At 49.3% G+C, this 19,970-nt stretch overlaps 1 protein-coding gene across 4 annotated transcripts; it reads right to left on the reverse strand.

The window, feature by feature from the left end:
- Positions 1-1,295: 1,295 nt before the first annotated feature.
- On the reverse strand, positions 1,296-19,007 carry LOC143275300 (metallo-beta-lactamase domain-containing protein 1-like). 4 transcript variants are annotated; one of them, XM_076579294.1, is made up of 6 exons: positions 18,899-19,007; positions 18,061-18,197; positions 17,006-17,104; positions 11,466-11,629; positions 4,121-4,235; positions 1,296-2,233 (listed from the first exon to the last, which is right to left on the reverse strand). In XM_076579294.1, the coding sequence occupies exons 2-6, from the start codon at positions 18,110-18,112 to the stop codon at positions 1,953-1,955; spliced, it is 711 nt and encodes a 236-aa protein (XP_076435409.1). In that variant the 5' UTR covers positions 18,113-18,197; positions 18,899-19,007; the 3' UTR covers positions 1,296-1,952. The 4 variants fall into 4 exon arrangements, with proteins under 4 accessions (XP_076435409.1, XP_076435408.1, XP_076435410.1 ...); XM_076579293.1 differs by lacking the exon at positions 18,899-19,007 and adding an exon at positions 18,761-18,898; XM_076579295.1 differs by lacking the exons at positions 11,466-11,629; positions 18,899-19,007 and adding exons at positions 13,628-13,791; positions 18,671-18,888.
- Between the last annotated feature and the right edge of the window lie 963 nt (positions 19,008-19,970).

Genomic DNA, 19,970 nt, shown 5'->3' on the forward strand with positions numbered 1-19,970 from the left:
TTTATTTTTTCCACAGCCAAGCGATTCATGGTGCGTTAAGAGCAACACTGCCAAAAGCATCAGCACTGACCTAAGATACAAAGCAAATATATATATTATATATATATACATCAGGCTTCTTTTCAAACACAGCTCAATATACATACCTAGCCAGTAAAGGTCAACAGATTCAACAGCCTGTTATGGCCATGGAGGTCTGTGTTAACCCTCCCCAACTGTTGTAGCCAGTAAAGGTCAACAGATTCAACAGCCTGTTATGGCCATGGAGGTCTGTGTTAACCCTCCCCAACTGTTGTAGCCAGTAAAGGTCAACAGATTCCACAGGGTCTGTGTTAACCCTCCCCAACTGTTATAGCCAGTAAAGGTCAACAGATTCAACAGCCTGTTATGGCCATGGAGGTCTGTGTTGACCTTCCCAACTGTTACAGCCAGTAAAGGTCAACAGATTCAACAGCCTGTTATGGCCATGGAGGTCTGTGTTGACCTTCCCCAACTGTTACAGCCAGTAAAGGTCAACAGATTCAACAGCCTGTTATGACCATGGAGGTCTGTGTTGACCTTCCCCAACTGTTACAGCCAGTAAAGGTCAACAGATTCAACAGCCTGTTATGACCATGGAGGTCTGTGTTAACCTTCCCCAACTGTTACAGCCAGTACAGGTCAACAGATTCAACAGCCTGTTATGACCATAGAGGTCTGTGTTAACCCTCCCCAACTGTTATAGCCAGTAAAGGTCAACAGATTCAACAGCCTGTTATGGCCATGGAGGTCTGTGTTGACCTTCCCCAACTGTTACAGCCAGTAAAGGTCAACAGATTCAACAGCCTGTTATGACCATGGAGGTCTGTGTTGACCTTCCCCAACTGTTACAGCCAGTAAAGGTCAACAGATTCAACAGCCTGTTATGGCCATGGAGGTCTGTGTTGACCTTCCCCAACTGTTACAGCCAGTAAAGGTCAACAGATTCAACAGCCTGTTATGGCCATGGAGGTCTGTGTTGACCTTCCCCAACTGTTGTAGCCAGTAAAGGTCAACAGATTCCACAGGGTCTGTCAACAGATTCCACAGCCTGTTATGGCCATGAGGTCTGTGTTAACCTTCCCCAACCAAGGCCATTAACCCATTCACACCTGGGTGGGGTGGGGAAAGTCAGAGCAACGTCCCTTCCCCAAGGACACCGCACCGAGATGCAGAGCTGTATTGTAAATCGAAGTTGTGATCTGTGCATTTGTCTATTCCTATTGCACTGTACCAGACTGATGATTACATTTGGCCTTTTATTTCATTTTATTTCCCCCCCCCCCCCCCATTTGTATTATCCCCCCTTTTGTTTCTTCTTTTTAAATTATCTTCGCTCTTCCTCTGTGGCCGTCATCCTGTTATCGTCATGTTTCCTTGTTTCTCTATGACTCAAAAGAGTTAATGGGAATAAACAAACTCTGAAACTCTGAAACATGCCGAAACGGGGCCTCCAAACCTGATCACGGCTGAAAACTAAGAAAAGGAAATTTTCTTCCTAAAATCACATTTAAGTAACATACTTAGCGTGACCCACGAGTGCAGACTCCGGCAGGGGTCTGATTCCTGTCCTGTACAAACTACTACCACTTTTCTGTCATGGTGATGGTGCCTCCTTGCATAAACAATGTGGCCAGAGATCGCACAACCAAAGCGATGAACAGAGATGATGCTTCATCTTCTTCTTTCATGGGCCACGACTCCCACGCTCACTTGTAAACAGGTATGCTATCAGTTGGCTGTTACACGCATGACAGTTTTTACATCACCATATACGCAGCCATACTTTGTTTTCGGAGGTGAACAGAGATACAGTACTCAAAAGAAATATCACGCCCCCTCACTGACATGTCACATTATGTCCTGGAACAGAAAGGAGGAGGAGAAAAAAAAAAGAAAAAAAAAGGAAGCAGTGCAACCATGGAACGAACACCTCAGTCCGTCTCCACTATAACACACTGCGACTGCGACACGAGGGACGACGCTCCCCGCTCGTCCACACACGTCTCCACGTAGTGCTCCTCCCTCATCATCACCACCCTCATCTGCTGACGGAACTCAGGGGGCACTTGGAACATGGCCCCGTGCCCCGGGACGATGTAGTCGGCCACGCGGAGAACCTCAATGCGGCTCTGCTCTTGCTGGCCCGGCTGCTCGCTGCTGTTCTGCCACAGGTCCGGGTCCTCCAGGTCCTCAAGGCACTCAAACAGGTCCCCTGAAACAGGTCCTCACAGCACTCAAACAGGTCCCCTGAAACAGGTCCTCACAGCACCCAAACAGCTCCCCTGAAACAGGTCCCTCACAGCACTCAAACAGGTCCCTCACAGCACCCAAACAGCTCCCCTGAAACAGGTCCCTCACAGCACCCAAACAGCTGCCCTGAAACAGGTCCCTCACAGCACTCAAACAGGTCCCTCACAGCACCCAAACAGCTCCCCTGAAACAGGTCCTCACAGCACTCAAACAGGTCCCTCACAGCACTCAAACAGGTCCCTCACAGCACCCAAACAGCTCCCCTGAAACAGGTCCTCACAGCACTCAAACAGGTCCCTCACAGCACTCAAACAGGTCCCCTGAAACAGGTCCTCACAGCACTCAAACAGCTCCCCTGAAACAGGTCCCTCACAGCACCCAAACAGCTCCCCTGAAACAGGTCCTCACAGCACCCAAACAGCTCCCCTGAAACAGGTCCCTCACAGCACTCAAACAGGTCCCTCACAGCACCCAAACAGCTCCCCTGAAACAGGTCCTCACAGCACCCAAACAGCTCCCCTGAAACAGGTCCCTCACAGCACTCAAACAGGTCCCTCACAGCACCCAAACAGGTCCCCTGAAACAGGTCCTCACAGCACCCAAACAGCTCCCCTGAAACAGGTCCTCACAGCACTCAAACAGGTCCTCACAGCACTCAAACAGGTCCCCTGAAACAGGTCCTCACAGCACTCAAACAGGTCCTCACAGCACTCAAACAGGTCCCTCACAGCACTCAAACAGGTCCCCTGAAACAGGTCCCTCACAGCACCCAAACAGCTCCCCTGAAACAGGTCCTCACAGCAATCGTCAAACAGGTCCCTCACAGCAATCGTCAAACAGGTCCTCACAGCAATCGTCAAACAGGTCCTCACAGCAATCGTCAAACAGGTCCTCACAGCACTCAAACAGGTCCTCACAGCACTCAAACAGGTCCCCTGAAACAGGTCCTCACAGCAATCGTCAAACAGGTACCTCACAGCACTCAAACAGGTCCTCACAGCACTTGTCAAACAGGTCCCTCATAGCACTCAAACAGGTCCTCACAGCACTCATCAAACAGGTCCTCACAGCACTCAAACAGGTCCTCACAGCACTCATCAAACAGGTCCTCACAGCACTCATCAAACAGGTCCTCAGCACTCATCAAACAGGTCCTCACAGCACTCATCAAACAGGTCCTCACAGCATTCAAACAGGTCCTCACAGCACTCATCAAACAGGTCCTCACAGCACTCATCAAACAGCTCCTCACAGCACTCAAACAGGTCCTCACAGCACTCATCAAACAGGTCCTCACAGCATTCAAACAGGTCCTCACAGCACTCATCAAACAGGTCCTCACAGCATTCAAACAGGTCCTCACAGCACTCAAACAGGTCCTCACAGCACTCAAACAGGTCCTCACAGCACTCATCAAACAGGTCCTCACAGCACTCAAACAGGTCCTCACAGCACTCATCAAACAGGTCCTCACAGCACTCAAACAGGTCACAGCCCTCAAACAGGTCCTCACAGCACTCAAACAGGTCACAGCCCTCAAACAGGTCCTCACAGCACTCATCAAACAGGTCCTCACAGCACTCAAACAGGTCACAGCCCTCAAACAGGTCCTCACAGCACTCATCAAACAGGTCCCTCACAGCACTCATCAAACAGGTCCTCAAAGGCATGCAAACCAGGTCAAACAGATACACACACACACACACACACGCACGCACGCACACACATACACACACACACACATACACACGCACGCACATACACAAAAACACACACACACACACACACGCACGCACATACACACACACACACACATGCACACAAACACACAAAAAACAAGCCTCTCTACCAGCCACAGCCACCACGCCCAGTTTGGTTCCCTTGACGATGACGGAGACATCAGACCCCGTATGACCAGGTGTGGGCCAAATCTCCACATAGTCGTCTATCTCGTATGGTATTCCCTGCACACACACACACACACACACACACACACACACCACGTCTCAAACACAGTGTGCAGAAAAAAAGGATACAGTGTATTCCCTGCACATGCACACACACCACGTCTCAAACACAGTGTGCAGAAAAAAAGGATATAGTGTATTCCCTGCACACACACACACACACACACACACACACACACCACGTCTCAAACACAGTGTGCAGAAAAAAAGGATATAGTGTATTCCCTGCACACACACACACACACCACGTCTCAAACACAGTGTGCAGAAAAAAAGGATATAGTGTATTCCCTGCACACACACACACACACACACACACACCACGTCTCAAACACAGTGTGCAGAAAAAAAGGATATAGTGTATTCCCTGCACACACACACACACACCACGTCTCAAACACAGTGTGCAGAAAAAAAGGATACAGTGTATTCCCTGCACACACACACACACACACACCACGTCTCAAACACAGTGTGCAGAAAAAAAAAAGGTTTGGTGTCATATACTGTACCATGTCAAACTGATGCAAACTAGGCCTATTGGTTTGCTCTGCTTGGCCAAATTTCGCGCGGCTAACAGTGAAAAGATGGGCCCACCGCTCTCAGCCAATCAAACGCCTCTAAAAACTATAAGCGCTTAATCATTCCTTTGGCCAAGGCTCTCCACGCCATCTTGTCAGGTTTACGCTCTGTCTCGTCTTACGCTTTTTTCGGCTGTTCAGCGTATCCTTTTGGCCTTATTTTGTTGCATGCGGCTTGTGTTTATTGTATTCTTACATTCTGTGTACTCGATTCGACTCGGCACCCTCGATTCGTTCGATTTTTTCTGCCTCTAAGTCGATCCTGTCTTTCCTTTCTCTGTTGGGGGTCGGATTTTCGCTGGGTGCCTAAGCGCGGGTTCCATGCCTCGTGTGCCATACCACGAAGGCAGGGAATCATGATGCTGGGATTGAGACTCGGTAAGAGACTCTCCCAGGCCCGGAGCTCATGATTCCTCCCGATACGGACCGCGGCGATGCGTCGTTAGACGCTGATCGCGGAGGCGACGTTCGTACCAGTAAAACGGTCATGAAGGGGACCGGGGGGAAAGAGGTACGAGCGTCGCCTCCCGAGGTGTCCCAGCGCGAGGCAGGGAGAAGGGGGAATGGCAAGTCATCTCCGTGCTGTGGGGACTCGCAGCTAGGCGCGGACTCCCGAGGGGAGGCCGCGCCCGGCCATTACCCGGGTCCCCACTCGGAGACGGCCCTCACGTGCCCCATTGTTGTTCCCCCTCCTCCCTTCTCTGTCGACCCCCCTCCCCCACCTCCTTTTGGGGGGGGAGAAAAATTTGGTTCCGGGGGGGGATCTCTACTTTGCCCACCCCGGGCCAAGCCACCCCTGTCTCCCCACGGGAGGGGATTCGGGGCGCGTGGCAACCTGCTCTGCAGGTCTTCCCGCTATCCGGCCGGTCTCCCCTGCTGGGGGAGGCCCGTGCGTGTCAGGCGGTTCCGGGCAGTCAGCCCGCTCGTCTTCGGGCGGGACTGACACCCAAGTCGGACCTGACCTCCCTCCGACTTGGCCAGGTTGTTCCCTTCATGGAGGTCAATGCACCAGTGACCCTTGGGGTTTGGGTCACAGTATGGCTGGTGCCCACGGGTAGTTACCCCCATTCTACCCGTACTGGGGCGCATCTAGGATGCACACTGGGTTGCCGGGAGCACCAAGGGCCAGCCCCTTGTCCGCTCCCCACCGGACCCAACCCAGCACATCTCACAGGGTGTCACACACAGCCCCGACAAGTGGGATCGACTTCTTGTCGGTCAGGTCGAGTTCCTCGACCAATATTGCCACTCTGTCCACAAATCGGGCCTCTGTCAACCCACAGGTGACCACCACGGTCACAACGGCCTCCTTGTCAGGACCGACGGCTGCTCAGGGGCCCTACTCGGCCCGGCGGAGCCGGCAGTCCCCACCTGCCCAGCCCTCGGTCCTACAGTGAGATGAGTGGGTGTTTGTCCCCACACAGCACTCGTGGGTCACTCTTGCATCCAGGGACGCCCTCTCTGAAAAGGTGTGGCACCCACCATCCCAAGCATGGTTGGACCTACGGTCCACACGCTTCCCACCCGCTTCAGGTGTCAAGGACATAACAGTGGCGGCCATGGTCCCGGCTCGGGATCGTCCCAGCTCATCCCGATGGGCTGACCACAGCTCACAGGACGCCCCAGTGGGTACATCCACTTGGGATGGCACCCAGCAGGGGATGGACTGCGAACAAGAGTGGGAGCCCCTGTCTTCGGATGAGGACGAACAAGCAGATGAGCACTCTTCGCCCACATCCCAGGGGGGACAGATTGAGCCCGTGCCTCCCTAGGGACCAGCCTGAACCAAACCCGGACTTTGCCGAGCTCGAACTGACCCTCCCCAATAGGGCCACGTATGCCGAAGCAGTCCCTCAGGCTACCTTGTTACCTTTGACCCTCCTTACGCCATGTGACTCTAACTCCAGAACCACAAGGCAACTCAGAGTGCCAGAAATGGTGCAGGTATGGCTTATTAAGTCAGCCCGCACTGTCAGGGGTGCTGCTTCCATCCCTCCTCTAGGCAGGGAGTCCCTCTCTGCCCCGGGCGCCTTTTCCCCGGGAAAGTTTCTTAAAGATTCCTACAAGGGAGGGTTGTGGTCCTGGTACACGCAGGACCACCCTGCCTACAGCGGAGCAGAGCCCTCCGCACAGGACAGGATGTTGGTCTCACAGCGCACCACCTTCCCCACTTCAGCTAACCTATCCTTTAAAATGTTAGCAGAGTGGGACAAATTGGCCCGCCGCTGCCCCCTCGAGGTTTCCACGGCGTACACCTTCGACACGTTCCTTCACAGGGCCAATGACCTGTGCGAACAGTGTCCAGTTAATCAGGACAAGGGGTCTCCTTCCTCTGTCCCGCCGGGCCTCTTCACCGACCAGAGGTTACACGCTTTTGGCAATAGGGTAGCATCTGGTCTCACGGCAGCTGCAGACACAGCTACCAGCCTTCACTTCAATACTGTGCTAGCGCGGCGTGATGCCATTTTCAGCCTCTCTAACATTCCTGTGGAGGAGAGGGCTGCCCTGCGGTCCATCCCAGCACAGCAGCACTCCCTCTTCGGCCAGTTCCCGCTCCATTTTGTCAGCCACAGGGCAGAGACAAACAGGGAGGTGGCCTCATATTTGGCCCACACCTCTCATGGGCTCCAGGGTTCTATGCCATTGAAGAGACTGGCCACCAGGGCCCCTCCATATACCACGCCGCCTGTCAAGGCAGCGTGTGCCGAATCAGTGGCAGAGGAATAAACCACCTTAGGTCTGTCCAAGCCGACCGGCCATGCCCAAGGCCAGAAGGCAGCACCCCCAATGACTGGGCCCCGATTCAGCACCGCCAGTCGTTCAGCCCCTCCAAGTAGGAAACTTGTCCCGGCATGCACATCAGTGGTGTGCTCTGGGACTCGACGACGGGATTATGTCGGTGCTAGAGTCGGGGTACATGCTGTCTAGGGTGGAGGATCTCCCCCCTCTAAAGATCCACTCTTCCTCCTTAGGTGCCCAGCTCAACGGAGCAGGAGAACGTCCTAGAAAAAGAGATATCGCACCCACTCCTCATGGGGCTATATCTCAACTCTCGGACCCGGGCCCCGGTTTTTACGGCTGGTTGTTGGTGATTCCAAAGGTCTCGGGAGGGTGGAGACCAGTTTTGGACTTGTCCCCCCTCAACAAATTCCTCCCCAAAATCAAACTCAAGATGGACACACAGGCACAGATTCGGGAGACCATCCAACAAGGTGATTGGCCTACCTCTATCGATCTGGAAGATGCTTATTTTCATATACTCATCCATTCGGCATCCCGTCGGTACCTGAGGTTCGTGTGGAGGGACAAGGGGATCCAGTTCCCGGCCCTCCCATTTGGTCTGTCCCTTGCCCCTTTCCTGTCTACCAAGGTGGTGCGGGAATTGGTGTCCATCGTCCGCTCGGAATCCATTTGTCTCTGTGTGTACCTGGACGACTTGCTTATCCTGGCCCAGTCGCAGGCCCGGTGCCTGAGTCATACGGCCAGACTTCTAGACCTTTGCTCCCAACTGTGCTTCCTCATGGACCAGCAGATATGCGATCTGTCCCCATGTCAGTCCTTCGACTTCTTAGGGATGAGATTCGACATGCGGTCTATGATAGTCTCTCTGGCGCCAGATCACTGGTACCGTCTGGCAGGCCTCCTCAGCCACTGGCGCCACTCGTCCCAAGATACAGCGCAGACACTTTCTTCCCTCTTGGTCATGATGGAGTCCACGGCACCTCTCATTCCCCTGGACAGGGTTCTCAAGCGCCCTCTCCAGAGGGTACTGAGGTTACGCCAGTCCCAGAGCACTCAGCCATGGGATACCCATATATGTCTGGGCGAGTGGTTCCTCGAGGTGACATCAGAGTGGTTAATCACCCCCTTTGGACACAGGGGGTGCCCTTAGCCCCACCTACTCTTCAGGTGGCACTCTTCACAGACGCCTCCTCCCTGGGCTGGGGAGCCCACATGGACTCACTCTATGCAGCAGGGACTTGGTCCCCGGAGGAGCGCCTATGCCACATCAATGTTCTGGAACTGGAGGCAGTTTGCAGGACTCTCCTGCACTTCATGGGGGAGGCCACTGGCAAGACCATCCGCTTGTTCACGGACAAGACGACGGTCGCATGTTATGTGAACAAATGGGGGGAGCGCACTCGGCAGACCTCTCAATGCGGACTGAGGCTCTCCTCCGTTTGGTGCCACAGCAAGGGCATTGCACTTTCAGCGAGACACTGAGCAGGAAAAACCAACTTCTTGGCAGATGCTCTTAGCAGGCCCAAGAGTGTCATGCGCACAGAGTGCACCCTGGACAAGGACAGCCTTCAGGGGGTGTGGGAACAGTGGTTTCGGCCGATGGTGGACCTTGTTCAACAAGAGACTTCCCACTTCCGTGTCTTCGGTTGCCGACCCAGAAGCGTGGGCAGTGGATGCTCTCTCTCTAGATTGGAGCAGTCTGATTGCCTCCGCGTTTCCTCCCTTTCCAATTCTGTCCAAGGTGATACGGAAAGACAGATTGGAACACCCGCAGCCGATCCTCATTGCGCCGAAATGGCCAGCCCAGACCTGGTTTCCGGACCTTCAGTCCCTGACACATGTTCCCACCCCTGGAACTTGAAACCAAATCTCATCTGCTGAGGCAGCCTCACTCGGGCACTCCGCATTCCAATCCTCAACTGCTCCACCAGCACGCATGGCTGCTGTGCGGTCGGAACTGTCAGCATCACCATTGAAGTCCTCGACCCCTCGGTCGGCCTCTGTGTCGGCTGTGCTGACCCAGGGGTCTGCCTCCTCTGACCTCCTCTCCATAGTCACCAGAGCAAGGAGGCAGGGAATGGAGACTTTGTATGACTTTCGCTGGAAGATATGGTTGCGGTGGTGTACAGCTCAGGGCATTACCCCTACGAACCTTACGAGCATGCAGCTGGCCAACTTTCTGGCTCTCTGCTCCTCGGTTCATCCTGTCTGCTAGTTCTGTGCGAGGGTACAGGTCTGCCTTCTGTACCACAATGCAAACAGCTAGGTGGTTCCGCCTTTGAAGTGGATTGCCTGCTCAGAGAGGTGGCTAGGGGTGCCCCTCTGAAGGAAGCTAGAGACCCCAGAAGAGTGCCCCTCTGGGACTTGTTCCTGGTGCTGGATTTCATTCGAAAACAGCCCTTCCTACCATTGGGGACTATTCCTGTTGACATCCTCACCCTCAAGACCACTTTCCTTCTGTGGCTGGCCACAGGCAGTCGTAGAAGTGAGCTGCACGGGCTTAGTGAAATGCCACAAGATCTGGCCTTCCACAGAGATGGTTCCATCACTATTCGTTTCCTTCCAGAGTTTCTGGCTAAGAACCAAGACCCTGAGGTTCCTTCCCCCTCTCCGAGGGTCAGACCTTTGTCTGATATTCTTGCCCAAGATAATGAGGATAGGCACCTGTCCTGTTCGGTGTCTCAAATATTATTGGGATAGGTCTCGCCATAGGCGTTCTTCTCAGAGGGGTCTGCTCATCTCCCTCAATGAGAATTACAAGAAAGACATCGCTGCAGGCACCATTTCCCGCCAGGTTTCCCAAGTCATTCGTAGAGCCTTCTCTCATGCACACAGGGATATCAGCTGTCTTCATCCCAGGGCACACGAAGTGCGGGCCATAGCTACTTCGGCTGCCTTCCAGCACTCAGTGCCAACGCAGCATGTCTTGGAGGCAGCCTTCTGGCCGTCTGAGAATCCCTTCATCAACTTCTACCTCAGGAATTTCCGTATGACCAGGGCTGACGGTTCCAAGGGGATTTCCTTTGTCGCGGCTAACACTGCCGTCTCAGTTACAAGGGCTCCCCATATGAACCAGTAGGCGTTGCCCGCCTCCATTTGCTTTAAATTCTGCATCAGTTTGACATGGTACAGTATATGACACCAAAAGGAGGAGTTTGTATTATACTCCATGTTTGGTGTTAAATATACTTACCATGTCAAACTCGAATGCCCGCCCGTCCGTCCCCGCGTCTCCGCCGTGGTTCTCATGGGGCATTTTTGTTCATGGCCACGGAATGATTAAGCGCTTATAGTTTTTAGAGGCGTTTGATTGGCTGAGAGCGGTGGGCCCATCTTTTCACTGTTAGCCGCGCGAAATTTGGCCAAGCAGAGCAAACCAATAGGCCTAGTTTGCATCAGTTTGACATGGTAAGTATATTTAACACCAAACATGGAGTATAATACAAACTCCTCCTATATATTGTATTCCCTGCACACACACACACACACACACACACACACACACACACACACACAGAGCACTACTTTCCATGTACAGTGCACAGAAAGAAAAAAAAGGATAAAGTAATCCGACTCATACTGTTTTCCCTGCCCCCCCCCCACACCACACACACAAACACACACACACACACATGCACAACTCTCTCTCAGCATACACTTTCAGAAATCTTGGGAAGAAAATCAACTTATCATATATAAAAAAAATATTAAAAAGCCATAAAATGAGCAACATTAGTCTGCTACATAAAGAAAAGAAACAACAAGTGCTTCAACACGTTATAGGGGGGAAAAAAAAACCCACAGAAAATCTACTACCACAATGCACAATAAACAACGACACAGAAATTAAAAAACCAAAAAAAAAGGTAAAACAATGCGGTAAACACAGCTGAAGCCACATCACCTGGGCAAAATCATGCATGGTGTACTGATCGCCTTTGCAGATATCGTAGCTGACTATGTGAACGGCGGACTGAAAGAGATTCAAGTTGCCTACGTGATCGGAGTGGCCGTGAGAACAGATCACGTAGTTCACCTGGTCAGGATCCACACCGTTCGACTTCAGCCCTGAAACACAGGTGTTCCTCTTGGGGGGTCTTCACAGCCACGGCACCAGATGGCGCTTCCAGAGGCGTCGACCCCCCCCCCCCCCTCCCCCCCCCCCCCCCCCGCATCCCCTCAGCAGGCACGGAGGTTCAAACTTTATCGCGCAACTTACCCCGTCAATAATGTGCAATATCATCTTCAAATTAGAATCATTTTAACCTGTTCACCGAATAAGGCGCTGTTGAACTCTTCTCAAGATCACCTGACTGATGAAATTTGTCACGTTGAACATTCAAATCCACCAGGACTCGTCACAAAGGAATCCGAAAAGGACCCTGAACAGTAACCTAATGGCCTCCCCAGTCTTGCTGAAAGGCCAAACACTGCAGAATGAAACCAGTTAAAATCATGTCCCCCCCCCCCCCTCCCCCCTTCCTCCCTCCCTACCCCCCAAAAAACTGCATGTTATAAACCCAGACCTAACTTATCCTCAAGTCCGCCAACACCGTAACCATCTCTGTCGCTTCAGTCGTCACCAAACTGCTCTGCAAGACAAACTTTCATGCAGCACCTGTGTAACCGACACTGGGGCAGCCAAAATAACTCATAAAAGTAAATAAACAAATCTGCACAATCCGCAAGCACCATGCAGTAGAACTACACCTGTACGCCAAAGCCCAGTTCATATCATTCCACAGAGGATCAGCTATCATCACCGACACTTACACAGCATCTATCTTGGGTCGAAGACCAAACTCTATGTGCTTTTACTTCCTCTTCTTCATTCGCGGACTGCAACTCCAACGTTCACTCGTATAACGCACGAGTGAGCCTTTATGCGTACCACTGTTTTTAAACACAACCCCCCCCCCCCCCCCCCCGTCCTCATGTAGGCAGCCATACTCTGTTTTCAGGGGGCGAATGTGCTCAAGTTGCAAACATGGCGTGGGTTAGTTGAGGCAGAACGTCAGTCAAGCAGGGAACAGCAAAGCTCCTGTCCGGGGCACCTCACACTGACAGCACCACTCGAACACAACACTGGTGTAGTATCCCAGATTGTCCCCCCCCCCCCCACACACACACACACCTGGAAATGTCCACAGGGGACAATTTGACTGCTGGAAATGCCCCCCCCCACCCCCACCCCGGCCCCCCCATCCCCTAGGACTATCTCACTGTTCATAATGTCCCCTGCAGACATTCTCAGCAGCCAAAGTGTCCCCTCCCTGCGTCTTAGCCTCGCTCTGAAGTACAAGATTAGCACTCTATGCTACAAATGTATTCACAAATCAGCCCCTTCCTATCTCTGTGGCTGCCTTCACCTCTACAAATGTATTCACAAATCAGCCCCTTCCTATCTCTGTGGCTGCCTTCACCTCTACAAATGTATTCACAAATCAGCCCCTTCCTATCTCTGTGGCTGCCTTCACCTCTACACTCCATCTCGCTCACTACGATCAGCTTCGGATCCACTCCACTTACGTATACCCAGATTCAAACTCTCGACTGTTGGCCGCCGTTCTTTCTCTGTCTCTGGACCTTGCAATTGGAATGAACTTCCTCTTTCGCTTCGTCAAGTCTCCACACTCAGCTCTTTCAAGTCTGGCCTTAAAACCCACCTCTTCCCAAAATAGCCTCCCTTCCCTGCCTCTTCCTTGTCTTTAATTTCTCCAGTTTTAGAGTTATGCGTGCGTGAGAATGACTGGTGCGAAAGCGCTTAGATTTGTCTCTGCACAAGATTCAGCGCTATATAAATACCATTATTATTATTATTACCTGAACTGTCTGTCCTTCCCTGAAAATGGCTAAAACACAAGAAGTGGGACATTTGGCCACTGAAAATATCTGCAGGGGTCATTATGAAAGACCCCAAGGGACATTTTCAGTGGTCAAATTGCCTCCCAGGGACGTTTCAGAAGTGGGGGGCAATATGGGATACTACACCGCTCAACACTGCTCAACATCCAACAACTCCGGTCAACACCGGATGACACCGGTCAACACTGCAGTGGTCACCACCTCCTGAAAGCCGTGGAGGAAGCGAGCGCCCTGTCGATACACGTCGCTGCCCACGATGTGCGTGGCTTCGGGGAACAGGTTCAGATTGCCCACCTTGTCCCCCCCACCGTGGGTACAGATGGAAAACTGCACGTCCCTGGGCTGTAAGCCAGCTCCCAGCAAGGCTGCCAGAAAGACGTTCACACCTTCAGGTAGGTCGCCCGTTAGTGAAACGCACGAATATGACAATCCTTCTAAAAACAGGGTGGAGCTGAGTTAGGACAGCCCCAAACACACTCCAGTCTTTCTCAGACTGTTAGGTCGACCATTAGTGAAATCGACAAAGATAACAGCCTTCTAAAAAGAGAAAAAAAGCTCTTTTTTTTTCTTTTTCTTTTTTTTTTTTTAAAGAAAAAGCTACAAAAAAAAACAGAAAAGAAAAATGAAGAACTCGATGAGGTTCCAATCGAATCATGTTGTGTACGGCCCACCTGGCCAAAAAAAAGAGGCCAGTCCAGGTGAAGTGAATGAGGCCGCTTTCTGATGAGCTTTACAATACTTGCCGAGAATGTTTCGCTTCCTTAGTTTTCTCTCAAGGCCTGACTAAGCGCGTTGGATTACGCTGCTGGTCAGGCATCTGCTTGGCAGATGTGGTGTAGCGTATATGGATCTGTCTGAATGCAGTGACACCTCCTTGAGCTACTGAAACTGAAACTGAGTGACTTAACCTTTCCCGTACGTCGCCTAAAATTTTGCGCGCCGTACATCGTGGGTGTGCAGAAACCCATGGTTTCTAAGAAGGAATGACCCCTCGCTGTACGTCGTGGGTGTGCAGGCACCCATGGTTTCTGTGTACGAACTAACCCTTCGCTGTACGTCGTGGGTGTGCAGGCACCCATGGTTTCTGTGTACGAACTAACCCTTCGCTGTACGTCGTGGGTGTGCAGGCACCCATGGTTTCTGTGTACGAACTAACCCTTCGCTGTACGTCGTGGGTGTGTAGGCACCCATGGTTTCACTGAAGAAATAAGACCTTGCCGTACGTCGTGGGTGCACAGTAACCCACACCTGTCCGTAAAGCAAATTTGACTTTTCTTCAGCAGACTTGCATGCGCAGTTTCCACTTGTGCGTGTAGGCTATTTACTCCAGTGCTTGACCAGGCGCATTGTGAATAAGTTTTGCCCGTGAGAAGAGAGTTTTGTTACTTACAAAAAACGGTTTTTTTGTTTTTGTTTTTGTTTTTGTGTGTGTGTGTGTGTGTTGTTTTTGTTGTTGGTTTTGTTTTTTTGGCTGGCTGGCTGGCATTTTTCTTTCTTTCTTTTTTTAGCCATAGTCGGATTTTCTCTACTTTGAACAGATTAGGATAAGAATAAAATTTCTATATCAACTATCTTTCTTTTTTTAGCCATAGTCGGGTTTTCTCTACTTTGAACAGATTAGGATAAGAATAAAATTTCTATATCAACTAGATTTTAGATCAATTGATTTCAGACTTACAAAAATATCCAGTTCTTAGAAAGGCACTTTAATTCCAACTAGATAAAAAGCTATCAATCAGTTGCTCCCGATCATTCTCTACAAGAAAAACAGTTCATTCAATATTGTTGAAGATATCTAGTGCAATAAATATTGTTTTCTGAAATTAGTTACAACTTTAGAGTAAAACTTACCGCAGACTTGAACCGGGATACGATCAACAAAAGACAAGGACACTCTGATCTCTCTCTGTAGCGAGCCTAAGTGACGTCACGTCGACAACGTGTGGCGCGCAAGCTTTGCATGGGTGGCTCCACACCCACGATGTACGGCGTGCAAGGTTTATTCTTTGGGAGTATGGGTGTCGTCACACCCACGACGTACTGGGACATTAATTGATTAATAACTTCTTTGTTTATGTATAAAAGAAAATAATGTTCAGTGGATATGTAGTAAACTATATTATGGACAAAGTCATGAAATTATGCGGAAGTGGCTTCAATATTACTTGAGTTACAGAGCAAAAACACTTGTCTGGGTGATTTCACACCCACGACGTACGGGACACACATGACAGAAGCTCTGAGCGTGACAGAACAGGTGCTGACGTTACCTTCAAAAACTGCCTCAGTAGTCTGTGCTACACTTGACTGACTGACTGACTGAGTAATGCTGGGTGAATGTGGCCGCCCTCTGATCAGCTTCACAATACTTGTAGCCACTGCTTCACTTCCTTAGTGACGTGACACACGTTACAAAGTTCTGAGCTTGACAGAACTGTTGCTGATGTCAGTATCATCAGCTGTCTCCAATGCGGCGATAGCCTTGAGATGGCCTTAGTGGTCGGCGAGGCTCTAAGCACCATAATTTCATTTCATTTTAGCTGTCTCCGAGGTCTGTGCTACACTTTGACTGACTGGCTGAGTGACTGACTGACTGACTGAGTGACTGACTGAGTGATGCTAACTTCAGAATCAACAGTTGTCACAGACGTCTGGTGCCACACCTGGCTGACACAGTGTCTTGACAGGAGAAGGCACAGGAACAACAAAAAAACAAACAAAAAAACACAACAACAAAAAACATGTCAGATGTAAGCAATACGTGAAGGAAAACCATGTATCACCATGAAATTCTGGACAAGAGGAGCAAACCCATAGGCCTGGTTTGCGTCAGTTTGACATGGTACAGTGGATGACACCAAACAATGTATTTCAGACCCCAAAAAGGGATTGATCTTCAATGTATCATTTGGTATATCTCTTCAAATGTTAGATCTGTGTGTGTGTGAACCTGTCCTTTCCTAACAATGTTGTTACACTGCTGAGTCGTGTTGTCAACTTATCCTGTAGGGTTAGAAGGTACATATATATATATATACACCAACATCTACACATGATTTACACCCAAGTTCTGCATTCATACACACAGTCAATACTGTACCAACATCTACACATGATTTACACCCAAATTCTGCATTCATACACAGAGTCAATCCTGAACCAACAATACACATGATTTACCTCATAGTTCTTCATACACACAGTCAATCCTGAACCAACATCTACACATGATTTACCCCCAAAGTTCTACATACACAAAGTCAATCCTGAACCAACAATACACATGATTTACCCCAAAGTTCTACATACACACAGTCGATACTGTACCAACATCTACACATGATTTACCCCAAAGTTCTACATACACACAGTCAATGCTGAACCAACATCTACACATGATTTACCCCAAAGTTCTACATACACACAGTCAATCCTGAACCAACAATACACATGATTTACCCCAAAGTCCTACACACACACAGTCAATCCTGTACCAACATCCGCACTTGATTCAACCACACGTTCTCCACACACACACACAGTCATTCCTGAACACATACAACTGCCAAGCAACACTACCTCCCAGCAACAAATCCCTGTCCCAGGGACTTCCCGTGTCGACAATGATGTTCTGCGGTCCTTTCAGCAGAGTTATAGACCCCCCGGACTGCATCAGACCTGCAACCATAGCAATGTGTGTGTGTAGTGTGTGTGTGTGTAGTGTGTGTGTGTGTGTGTGTGTGTGTGTGTGTGTGTGTGTGTGTGCAGTGTGTGTGTGTGCAATGTGTGTGTGTGTGTAGTGTGTGTGTGTGTGTGTGTATGTGTGTGTGTGTGTAGTGTGTAGTGTGTGTGTGTGTGTGTGTGTGTGTGTGTGTGTGTGTGTGTGTGTGTGTGCAGAGTGTGTGCAATGTTTGTAGTGTGTGTGTATGTGTGTAGTGTGTGTGTATGTGTGTAGTGTGTGTGTGTGTGCAGTATGTGTGCAATGTGCGTAGTGTATGTGTATGTGTGTGTGTGTGTATGTGTGTGTGTGTGTGTGTGTGTGCAGAGTGTGTGCAATGTTTGTAGTGTGTGTGTATGTGTGTAGTGTGTGTGTGTGTGTGCGTGTGTGTGTGCAGTGTGTGTGCAATGTGTGTAGTGTGTGTGTGTGTGTGTGTGTAGTGTGTGTGTGTGTGTGTGCAATGTGTGCAGTGTGTGTGTGTGTGTGCAATGTGTGTGTGTGTGTGTGTGTGTGTGTGTGTGTGTGTGTAGTGTGTGTGTGTAGTGTGTGTGTGCGTGTGTGTGTGTGTGTGTGTGTGCAGAGTGTGTGGAATGTTTGTAGTGTGTGTGTGTGTGTGTGTGTGTGTGTGTGTGTGTGTGTGTGTGTAGCATGTGTGTCTGTGTGTGTATGCATGTGTGCATGTGTGTGTGTGTTGCAGAGTGTGTGCAATGTTTGTAGTGTGTGTGTATGTGTGTAGTGTGTGTGTGTAGCGTGTGTGTGTGTGTGTGCAGAGTGTATGCAGTGTGTGTGTGTGTGTGTGTGTATGCAGTGTGTGTGCAATGTGTGTAGTGTGTGTGTGTGTGTGTGTGTGTGTGTGTGTGTGTGTGTGTGCAATGTGTGTGTGTGTGTGTGTGTGTGTGTGATCTGTGTGACTCACCTTTGCTGACAGGTTTGGTGTAACCTTCTTTCAGGACAATTACCTCATACATTGTCGTGTAGTGCTTGTTGACAGTGTTCTCTTTCTTACCACTGGCTTTCAATGCTTCAGACACAATCAAAATGGATTTTCAAGATCTGAAAAACAAAAATCAATGAATACATGTAACAAATCACAAAGAAAAGTGCTGAACAAAAAACAACAACAACAAATTTAAAAAAATCTTTCTTTCTTTTAATAGTTTTATCTAAGTAATGAATAATCAATCGACCAATCTCAGAAAATAAACGGCGAACATTTGTTAAGTTTTCTTGGTTTGATAAGAATGAAAGACAGAGATGAACATCGTCAAGTTAAAAGCTGGGGACAGTTTACCAAAAACACATTTCAAAGATCAACTTTCGGTCAGGCGAAGGCATTTCGTTTGAACTGAATAAAAAAAATACGCTAAAATCTCAAAAATCATCTTCTTCTGGGTCACGCACAACACACTTTGTTCGGTTTAGATAATAAAAAGGACAATCAATTGCACACACACACACAAACACTGACTGACTACACACACTACATAAAAACAAAAACACAGAACAATATGAATTTCAGAACCTACGAAGCAAAGTTGGAAGCATCAGATTCATAGTTTCGAAGGCATCTTCAGACAAGGGAAGTCAGTCATCGTGCACTTGACATCAGCTCATACCTTTCTCAGCAGCAAATCCACACTTCTTTCACGTTCAGTTGACAGTGGAGACAAGTTTGAACTTCTGTCGTTTCTGCTGGCACGCATCCATCCATTCAAAACCAGTTTACACCATTCAGTGAACTGATGACAACTTACCTTTTCCGAGACCATCAGTCTCAGCAGTTCTGGAACACACGAGAAATTTCGCTGTCAAATTTTGTTGCACTATAAAAATGTAGCACCTTTACATATCACATACGACGAGATTGTGTAGCAACAACAACAATAACAACACACACACACACACACACACACACACACACACACACACACGCACGCACGCACACACGCACGCACGCACACACACACACACACACATTTATTTATTTTATTTTTTTTTCACACACACAGTGGCGCACATTCAAACACATACACTGGCAGGCCCACGCACTGACTCTTTTTAATGAATGCAGAATTTCTTTGTTCTCTTATCTGGCCTTCGGCTGGCTGAAGTGGATGAAGGGCGCCAAGCGAACAGGACTGCATGGCATTATTAATAAAAGATAAATGGAACTGAGAGGGGGAGTGCCGGGCAACATAGAAGAATGTCCATAACAAAATTTATTCATGGAGAAACTCACAAACAAACTTAGGTTAATAAAAATAGAACTGTTCAATGAAGAAAGACGAGAGGGGAATACATTGAGTATTTATCCAGTTCACAAACATGTATGCTTTCCAAAGCAAACTCGACCGGAAAGCGCACAAGCACTTAGACAATATTTCATAGTATAACTTAAGTTTCAGATACCTGCCAGGCCAAAAAAATGTCAAAGAATCAAGGGGAGTTACTTACAGGAAGATTCCTGATAATGTGAACCGTAGTACTTTCCCCTGCATCAGACTCTTTGAAAGAATGAAAGCGCTTTGACAATAATTACTCTTGGAGACAAGGTGTGCGTGAACGCTTAATACTTTGTTATGAAAGCGATGCAGATTGATTAGACACAAAAGGTAACTGCTCTCTGAAAATGTAAGAAACATGTTGCAACTTTGTACTGTCGGTCGATCCATGTCAATCAGTGAACGTTAACTTGAACTATTACAACTGAATTCATCAATGGCAATCTCAGAATCGCCATCACTACTGATATTGATTTCTGATCACGTTATTTTGTATTTTGTATTTTCTATTTCTTTTTATCACACAGATTTCTCTGTGAGAAAT

Source organism: Babylonia areolata, chromosome 30, assembly GCF_041734735.1.
Source record: "Babylonia areolata isolate BAREFJ2019XMU chromosome 30, ASM4173473v1, whole genome shotgun sequence".
Taxonomy (NCBI): Eukaryota; Metazoa; Mollusca; class Gastropoda; order Neogastropoda; family Buccinidae; genus Babylonia; species Babylonia areolata.